The 10,306-nt window shown below is 44.9% G+C and overlaps 1 protein-coding gene across 4 annotated transcripts in view; it reads left to right on the top strand.

The window, feature by feature from the left end:
- The first annotated feature begins 8,245 nt into the window (after positions 1 to 8,245).
- The window catches only part of Hsl (hormone-sensitive lipase), a 32,837-nt gene continuing 30,776 nt past the window's right edge, over positions 8,246 to 10,306 (top strand). For all 4 annotated transcript variants that reach the window (XR_011899434.1, XR_011899435.1, XM_072297704.1 and 1 more), the window contains exon 1: positions 8,246 to 9,068. Coding sequence is in view for 2 of the 4 variants with exons in the window: in XM_072297704.1 (XP_072153805.1) it covers positions 8,689 to 9,068 (380 nt within the window). In the remaining 2 variants the exon portion in view is untranslated. The remainder of the gene's footprint in view (positions 9,069 to 10,306) is intronic.

Below are 10,306 nucleotides of genomic sequence, written 5' to 3'. Positions count from 1 at the left end.
CAAATCAAGTAGCAAAAATCCTATTTTGAGATGACAACAGGAAAATATTTCTAGTGTTGGGAAAAATCGATTGTGAGCTGAAGTGTTCACAAAAAAATCTTCTTTTTTTTGTGTCTACCAGTGGGTGTGCATTTGAAAATTTGAAATAGATTTTTATGGAAACTATACTTCATTTACCATCAACTTCAGCCTGTCATTATTATGGACATTTATACGGTTTGGTTTGTCATTTTCGGGCAATTTTCATCCCAAAATCTTCGTACAGAACTCCTCTATGCTTTGGCATGAATGACTCATTCTTAAGTTTTTGTGGACGAAGGTTCCTTTTCAAGTGGACGGTTACATTCCCTCTTATAATGAAGTTTAATCGAAGGTGTATGAAATCAAGCAAACACGCATTTATCGATGGTGAAATCAGATAAACACACATATGCAAGGTTTGCAACTTGAGAAAATTTCTATAATGTTAAATTTTACTAAAGGGAGACCAGTTATTTTTAATTTGTGAAACCCGATTGATTCATCTGAAACTTTCTGATGATGTATTCTCAGAAAATATGATGTTCAAATTTTGGTTGATCTCTTTTGAGGAAAAGAAGTGAAAGCAAAAATAAGTAAATTTCACAACGGAGTTATGCGTTTGTCTAGTTTTGCAATCATTTAAGCTCACGCCACACTGAGTTAACGCACAGACACACACACAGAGACAGACACAGGACAGACAGAGGATCTGCTATCCTGATTCATCTACTTATTTACAACGCCAGACAGAGAACAACTAATCTGCCGTCGAACTTAAAAAGTGCATAAACTTAGACTCTACCCATGGCCCATGGCTACTTTCAAAGCTACTACATGTGACAGCAACTAACAGTAACCTCTCTCTTGGTAGTTCAACCTTTGAGAGAAGATCAATTCTCATTTTATGTGAATCTCATAGACGTCAAAAGTCACCTTGCTCTTTGGTTTTTAGAATTATGGTCAGTTAATAATAGGACCAATCAGGTAAAATCATCGCAATTTTTATAAATCCAAAACAGTCTCTTTTGCTAGAGCATGTGGACTGCATTTTGTAATTTGGAACTACAATTTCCTCATACATTAAGACACCTATCTGCAGGGGGCACATTATTTTGCATCCATAATGAGCTAGAAATCATAGGTTCTAATTGCTAAATGTAGTCCGTAATATTTCAGGATGATTCAAGTACCTATCTCTAATATCTACATTAATGTCAGAGTTCAGAGGGAAAAAATGTTCACAACTTGTGTCACCTCAGAAGGCTGGATACCTGATGAACATCGTAATGAATTGTGAAGGATTATGCTTGAGTTTGATTGGTTGCTTTGGAATACTCTTCTTTCACAACCAGGAACTGCTTATTTTGAGTTCTCATGTTTTGACTTGTGGAACGGGCAAACACCAGGGCAAAAATAAAGTACCAGGTACTGAATCACAAAATTTAGGTGATGTCTTATAAAGTAAGCAACCAGCAATCGGAATTTCAAGGACAATTTTGAATTTCTCCTCAAAACTCTTTTCTCAAACTCAAACTTTTTTGTCTCTCTCGCACACTCTATGGCGTCCCGGCAGGCGATTTTATGTCTCTCTCGCACACATTAGCGGGCTCCCTGGCTGTTTTCTGTCTCTTTCGCACCAATAACGGGCTCCCTGGCTGTTCTCTGTCTCTCTCGCACACATTAGGGGGCTCCCTGGCTCCCTCTTGCACACCTTGGCGTCCCGCCAGGCGATTTTCTATCTCTCTCGCACTCCTAAGCGGGCTCCCCGGCTTTTTTCTGTCACTCTCGCACATCTTAGCGGGCCTCCTGGCTGTTCTCTGTCTCCCTGCTCGCACACATTAGCGGGCTCCCTGGCTGTTTTCTGTCTCTCTCGCACCCATATCGTCCATCTCTCTGCACTTATTGATCAGATGCGGCATTCCGCGGCTCATCAAAGGGACATCTGGCGCACACACACACTCGCAAAAATACAGGCTGGGCCTCGTAATTTGGTCCGCGGTGGTAGTGCGCTGGGGAATTCCGTTGCCGGCAAAAGCACCCAAGTGCTTTCCGAGCGTGAGCCCGGGAAAGAACGGCCGTAAACGGGGAGCGGGGTTCATCTTGGATTGGTCGATACGCTGTTTTGTCGCCTCTCTCTCTCGCACTCATTGGGCAGATGCGGCACGTCAAAGGAGACCACTCGGCTTTGCCAAGCCGCCTCGGAATCGTCCATCTCTCTCGCACTCATTGATCAGATGCAACATTCCGCGGCTCGTCAAAGGGACACCCAAGTAGCATTTTTCAACGGAAAAATCGCGATTTTATCGCCGATAAAGTCGCGATTATCCTCGATTTTATCGGCGATAAAATCGCTAGGATCATCAACATTTGAGCGATTATCCTCGATCTTTTCGCGATTTTATTGCGATTTTATCGGCCCGAAAAAATTGCGATTTTATCGCGATAAGATCGAGGATGATCGCTCAGATGTTGATGATCCTAGCGATTGATAAAATCGCCAAAAAAAAGGGGTTAAAGTTGTCAGCCGATTGCCGTTAGGTTCAGCCGTCAGGTCCTTTGACGAAGACGAGCGTAAAATCCCCGGAGCCTCCGCGGGGATTCGAACCCCAATCGCTACGGTGGAAGGCCAGCACGTTGTCACTATGCTATGACCGCTATATGACTTTCGTGTGCGAATTGAAGCCTCTTATACATGGATCGGCGCTTCGCAACCTCACAACTTATGTCTTTGCGTTGACTGACACCGATTTTTCATTGGATTTTTTTTTTTTTTTTTTTTTTTTTTTTTTTTTTTAATTTTCCCTCCTCTGTATTTTATTTCATACCTTGAAATACGGTTGGTAAAATAAGGTTCTATTGGTAATCTCATCATTCTGTCTCTGTAAAATTACCAATAATAGTGAGATGGCAAAGTTACCGATGGACCTTGGGAAAAACGCCAATAGTTTTTATCGACTGTGGTAGAATTACCGAGATAAAATGGTAAAGTTACCGGGGATTGATTACCAATAAAAGTGGTATTCTTACCTGAAAAAATCAGTAAAAATACCGGTTTTCAGGTAAGCTTACCAGTCTGTCTTTGTAACATTATACTAATAATTGATAAAAAAAAATGAGATGGTTAAGTTACCAACGGATCTCGGTAAAAACGGCGGCGGCGGAATAGAAACATCTTTCATATGCGTCATTCATGCGTTAATGAAAAATTGCAATTTATTGCAATTTTATCTCTATAAAATCGCGTTCGATAATATCGCGATTTTGTTGCAATTTATCGCGATTTTTCTCCTGATAATATTGCAATAAATCGCGACGTCGATAAAATCGCGATACATTCTCCAATTAAATCGCAATTTATCGCGATCACTGCTACTTGGGCACCTGGCGCACACACACACTCGCAAATATACAGGCTGGGCCTCGTAATTTGGTCCGCGGTGGTAGTGCGCTGGGGAATTCCGTTGCCGGCAAAAGCACCCAAGTGCTTTCCGAGCGTGAGCCCGGGAAAGAACGGCCGTAAACGGGGAGCAGGGCTCATCTTGGATTGGTCGATACGCTGTTTTGTCGTCTCTCTCTCTCGCACTCATTGGGCAGATGCGGCACGTCAAAGGAGACCACTCGGCTTTGCCAAGCCGCCTCGGAATCGTCCATCTCTCTCGCACTCATTGATCAGATGCAACATTCCGCGGCTCGTCAAAGGGACACCTGGCGCACACACACACTCGCAAAAATACAGGCTGGGCCTCGTAATTTGGTCCGCGGTGGTAGTGCGCTGGGGAATTCCGTTGCCGGCAAAAGCACCCAAGTGCTTTCCGAGCGTGAGCCCGGGAAAGAACGGCCGTAAACGGGGAGCAGGGCTCATCTTGGATTGGTCGATACGCTGTTTTGTCGTCTCTCTCTCTCGCACTCATTGGGCAGATGCGGCACGTCAAAGGAGACCACTCGGCTTTGCCAAGCCGCCTCGGAATCGTCCATCTCTCTCGCACTCATTGATCAGATGCAACATTCCGCGGCTCGTCAAAGGGACACCTGGCGCACACACACACTCGCAAAAATACAGGCTGGGCCTCGTAATTTGGTCCGCGGTGGTAGTGCGCTGGGGAATTCCGTTGCCGGCAAAAGCACCCAAGTGCTTTCCGAGCGTGAGCCCGGGAAAGAACGGCCGTAAACGGGGAGCAGGGCTCATCTTGGATTGGTCGATACGCTGTTTTGTCGTCTCTCTCTCTCGCACTCATTGGGCAGATGCGGCACGTCAAAGGAGACCACTCGGCTTTGCCAAGCCGCCTCGGAATCGTCCATCTCTCTCGCACTCATTGATCAGATGCAACATTCCGCGGCTCGTCAAAGGGACACCTGGCGCACACACACACTCGCAAAAATACAGGCTGGGCCTCGTAATTTGGTCCGCGGTGGTAGTGCGCTGGGGAATTCCGTTGCCGGCAAAAGCACCCAAGTGCTTTCCGAGCGTGAGCCCGGGAAAGGACGGCCGTAAACGGGGAGCAGGGCTCATCTTGGATTGGTCGATACGCTGTTTTGTCATCTCTCTCTCTCGCACTCAGTGGTCTCCTTTGACGTGCCGCATCTGCCCAATGAGTGCGAGAGCGAGAGGTGACAAAACAGCGTATCGACCAATCCAAGATGAGCCCTGCTCCCCGTTTACGGCCGTTCTTTCCCGGGCTCATGCTCAAAAAGCACTTGGGTGCTTTTGCCGGCAACGGAATTCCCCAGCGCACTACCACCCGCTCGGCGGTGCCTCGGCGAGCGAGCCTAGCTTAGAGGCTCAGCCTCGGCTACCGAGGCTCCCTGGCTGTTTTCTATTTCTCTCGCACACTTTAGCGGGCTCCCTGGCTGCTTTCTGTCCCCCTCGCACCCATTAGCGGGCTCCCTGGCTGTTTTCTGTCCCTCTCGTACACATAATCGGGCTCCCTGGCTGTTTTCTGTTGCTCTCGCACACAAGCGGGCTCCCATGCTGTTTTCTGTCTCTCTCACACACCTAAGCGGTCTCTCTGGCTGTTTTCTGTTCCTCTCGCACACATTAGTGGGCCCCCTGCCTGTTTTTTGTCTCTCTCGCACATATTAGCGGGCTCCCTGGCAGATTTCTGTCCCTATCGCACACCTCGTCGTCTCGCCAGGCGATTATCTGTCCCTCTTGCACCCATTAGCGGGCACCCTGTCTGCTATCTGTCTCTCTCGCACCCATTAGCGGGCTCCGTGGCTGTTTTCTCTCTCTCGCACACATTAGCGGGCTCCCTGGCTGTTTTCTGTCTCCCTCGCACACATTAGGGGGCTCCCTGCCTCCCTCTCGCACACCGCGGCGTTCCGCGAGCCGATTTTCTATCCCTCTCGCACACTTTGGCAGGCTCCCTGGCTGATTTCTGTCTCTCTCGCACCCATTAGCGGGCTCCCTGGCTGTTTTCTGTCTCTCTCGTACCCATTAGCGGGCTCTCTGGCTGTTTTCTCTCTCTCGCACCCATTAGCCGGCTCCCTGGCTGTTTTCTGTCTCTCTCGCACCCATTCGCGGGCTCCTTGTCTCCCTCTCGCACACTTCGTTGTCCCGCCAGGCGATTTTCTATCTCTCTCGCACCGATTAGCGGGCTCCCTGGCTGTTTCTCTCCCTCTCGCACACCTCGGCGTCCCGCCAGGCGATTTTCTATCTCTCTCGCTCACTTTAACAGGCTCCCTGGCTGTTTTCTGTCTTTTTCGCACCCATTAGCAGGTTCTCTGGCTGTTTTCTGTCCCTCTCGCACACCTCGGCGTCCTACCAGGCGATTTTCTATCTCTCTCGCACACGTAAGCGGGCTCCCCGGCTGTTTTCTGTCTCTCTCGCACATTTTAGCGGGCTCCCTGGCTGTTTTCTGTCCCTCTCGCACACCTCGGCGTCCTGCCAGGCGATTTTCTATCTCTCTCGCACACTTAAGCAGGCTCCCTGGCTGTTTTCTGTCTTTCTCGCACACATAAGCTAGAGTCCCTTTATACCCAGAGTTAAGACAACTCGATTATCAGCTGACTGGCAGCCGGCCTTGGCTGGCCATGGAGGCCGAAACGAGTGCACCCAAACGAACGATATTGAGGGATAAGGATCAGGAATCTAGAGTCCCTTTATAACCCAGAGTAGAGTCCCTTTATACCCAGAGTTAAGACAACTCGATTATCAGCTGACTGGCAGCCGGCCTTGGCTGGCCATGGAGGCCGAAACGAGTGCACCCAGTGCACCCAAACGAACGATATTGAGGGGTAAGGATCAGGAATCCTGCGATGTCTGTCACACAAAAACAACAACATCAACAAATTGATCAATTAAAAAGAAAATGAGATTGGTTTGTGAGTAATTTCTTAATCTCTTTTCATTTTGGACCGATGGAAATGACAATTTACTCTTGATAAAACCACAATTAGGTGATATTTTCATTATTCTTGTTCACATTCGCACAGATTAGTCCAGATCGCTAACATCCAATCTAGCCAATGCTTCAGAAGCGTGAGTAATTTTGCTTACAGGTTAGGCAACTTTAGAAAATTGATGGCACTACCAGTAGTGAAAGAACTTGACCGGATCGAGAGAAATTTCCTATTGAATCTGATTATAAAGCTTGAAAAAAGTATTAATAGTAATGTGTAATAATGGTTTTTGATCAAATAAGATTTTATCAAGTACTGTTATGCTAAGTATTCTGTTTCAATATTCTTACAACAGTTGGTAGCAATTAACTTCTCTCATGGGGGCCTGGCGGGAATTCAAAACTAGGAACCAAAAGTCTCATTTTGGAGGGATTTTGCTTTAATTTTCGGTTTCTAAGGCTTTAAACTTCAAAAATATGATATATTATAATCTGCAAATTTTTTCAATGATGTTATGTACTCAGTATACTGATGAACTCTGATTTGTTTATTTCCACCGATAAAGCACAAAAACATAGCCCGATTATACGAATAAAGAAGGAGAATTAATTAAAATACGGGTAAACAAGGCTAAAAATTATTGAAACACTTAAAGGCAGGACGTTTCGAGCTGCTACCAGCTCATTTTCAGCTGCAAAAACACATAAAAACAAGTAAAAAATTGAGTGGCGACCTGACCCCAGCCGTTATTATGAGTGGTTACGTGATAACGGCTGAGGTCAGGTCGCCACTCAATTTTTTACTTGTTTTTATGTGTTTTTGCAGCTGAAAATGAGCTGGAAGCAGCTCGAAACGTCTTACCTTTTAGTGTTTCAATAATTTTTAGCCTTGTTTACTCGTATTTTAATTAATTCTCCTTCTTTATTTATTTCCACCTTAATTATTTAATCTGGAAATATTGAACCACATAAATTCTACTGAGAGACTAATTCTTGAATTCTTCGGAACGTTTCATCCCACAAAAATCTGAAAGAGAAGTATTCTCCCGCCGAAAATCTGCTGAAAATAGCCAAAATTTCAGTTTTGGTTCCTAGTTTTAAATGCCCATGGATTTTCCCGCCAATGGCGCTCACAAAACTACTCACGCTCCTCCGCCGATGTTAGCGATCTGGACTAATCTGTGCACATTCGAGGTACCGCCATCTTGGTGCACTCGTTTCGGCCTCCATGAGCGAGAACCAATCAGAATTGGATTTTTTTTTAGGCCACTTTCAGCCGAACCAAAAGTGAGTTGTCTTAACTCTGGGTATAAAGGGACTCTAACATAAGCGGGCTCCCTGGCTGTTTTCTGTCTCTCTCGCACCCGATTAGCGGGCTCCCTGGCTTTTTCCTGTCTCTCTCGCACACATTAGGTGGCTCTCTGGCTCCCTCTCGCACACCGCGGCGTTCCGCCAGGCGTCTTTCTCGCACACAATAGCGGGCTGCCTGGCTGTTTTCTGTCTCTCTCGCTCTGTCACTCGGCCACTAGGCAATTTTTTATCCATGTTTATGTTTTGAACCAATCGATATCGATACAATCACCGCTGTTTGTTGTATCGAATACGATATATGCGCCATCCCCACCGATGTTCTTTCGATCCGCATTCCGCTTGGCCTGGCTGGCACCAAGGTACACTCTACTACAGGTATGGACAAACGGGGTGCCGAAGTGGCAGCGCTGAGAAAATCGGCGATCGAGTGACGTATGAAGTCGTACCGTCCATTTGCCGCACATGCCATTCGCAGTCGTACTCTCGATGCTGTCAAATCTACGCGTTTTGACGACTTTCTAAAATTCCATTTGTCCATACCTGTAGTAGAGTGTACCTTGGGCTGGCACTGGCACTCTGGCAGTTCGCTTATCATCCACTATGCCCTGGTCCCTCTGGACACATCGTAAACATTTCTTCATATTTATCAGAAATCATTCTTGCGTAAATGTATATACTTTTCAAAGCATGTTCGCACAGATTGTCCTTCACGTCTTTATATTTCCTCACTAATTACTTTATAGATGTGTCCAGTCAAAATCGCTATGTTAATCGTCTAAATTCTTAACCTTTTTCATGTGTTGCTAAAATTATGTGCTGACAGCCTTTTATCAGTCTCATTCATCCAAATTGGAAGTGCAATTTTCTACCGGTCGTCTTTGCTAATGGTTTTGACAGTGCATGTTATCAATTTTATGATCCTACCACGAGGTTAGTCAGAGCTCGTCAATGTCATCTCGCTTTCGCATTGCAGCAAGCAGCTAAGTCTCGAAGAAATATAGTCTGTCATCTAGTTCCGATGGCTTCTTGCACTGATCTCTCAGGGGCAGATGTATCCTCGCAAAGCGAAGTCGGGGCAGAGGGAGCTGCCCTGTACAGTATCTTATTGGGCCTGTGCGAAAATAATGTAAGTTTTTTCGAAAATGATCAATCTGAACCTGGTCAGAAGTTGCACCAATCTTCACTGCAGATGCAGGAGTGTCTCAAAGTTCTCTCCCCGAAAGTTGAGGAGCTGAGAACAATAGCACCACAGTTTGATTTTGATGAGAATACGCCTTACAATGGGTATCGCAGCTTTGTATCAACAATGGATATGTGCATAACCTATAGCTTAAAGCTGACACGTCAAGTCTCGACCAACAGGAGCTCATATTTTTTCCGCAAAGCTCACTATGTCAAGTAAGTGATCACTCAATTCGGTAACAAAGTTCCTCCACTCAGTGTGGTAAAGGAGTTTTCTCCAATGTTTCTTCTCTCACAAGCTGTGCATATGTAGTTCTTGAAACTAGTAAGTACGAAAAAAGTCTCGGAAAGAAGTTGTGAATAGTACTTATTGACGGTGCAAGTCGGCAATCACATAACTCGGTTTGCGACGTCGCAGACTTCCTGTCATACTTCATTTTTTAAATGGAAAACTATTCAACGGCAATTCTTTAAAACTGCCATGATTTTTCTTCATTGTGCAAAGAAAATTCTGCAAAAACTTCAAGGAATGATGTCAATTAGTTCTCCTTTAAAAAAATAACATCGAGGCGGAGATTTTCAGACACCGCAAACGAGTTATGTGATTGCCAACTTGCACCGTCGTTATGTAAGGCTTATGGAAAACTTATCATCCTGGAACTCTCTACCCTGTATGTCATTGATTTTGCTTTGAAACCTCATTCTGAAACTGTGGTAAACACCAATATTGGTGGCTCGACCAAGGAAACTGTGTATGTTGATTATAGTGGTTCACAATTTCTCAGGTGTGGACTGTCTCAATTTCTCATAGCGCCCTTCATGTCATCAGAATCTTTCCAAATGTACCATCTATAGATGTTCTCTGCTCTGTGCTCCCTTAAAGAAGCAGTCTGTCCCTTTAAGATACTTTTACTGATCTTGAAAATGAAGGCAACTTACTCATGTGGATTTGCTATCAACCTTCCTTGATTGCAATTATGGTAACTTATCATCAGCCAAAAGTCTCCTCTTTTGTATGTTCTCCAGAGTACGTGCTTACCCTAGTAGCACAAAGACGTAAAATTTACCAAAAAAAATTCGTAAAAAAAGACGTAAAATAGACCAAAAATAAAATGCCGATGTAGTCATTTTTACAAGAATAATTCGTAAAGAGTACAAGATTTTTTACGTAAAAAGATTGAGTTTCTTTACGTAAAAAGTTATGCGCAAAAAAACTCTTGCTTCCTAAAATTGATTAAAATGATAAATTGTAAAGAAAAAAATATACTTTTTACCTATCTGAATCTGTAGTCAATTAATTCTCCTTGAGATCAACTTTCAAATTATTATCTACCTGTCGGGAATTGAACCTGGGACCTGCCTATCAGGAACCGAATGCGCTACCTACTGAGCAAACGAGGCCTCTGTATTAGTGGGGCGAATTTGCGCTGTATAAGTGAATATTTTTATTGTTG

This window comes from Bemisia tabaci, chromosome 3 (genome assembly GCF_918797505.1).
Source record: "Bemisia tabaci chromosome 3, PGI_BMITA_v3".
NCBI lineage: Eukaryota > Metazoa > Arthropoda > Insecta > Hemiptera > Aleyrodidae > Bemisia > Bemisia tabaci.
This window is presented reverse-complemented; position numbering and strand designations above follow the sequence as displayed.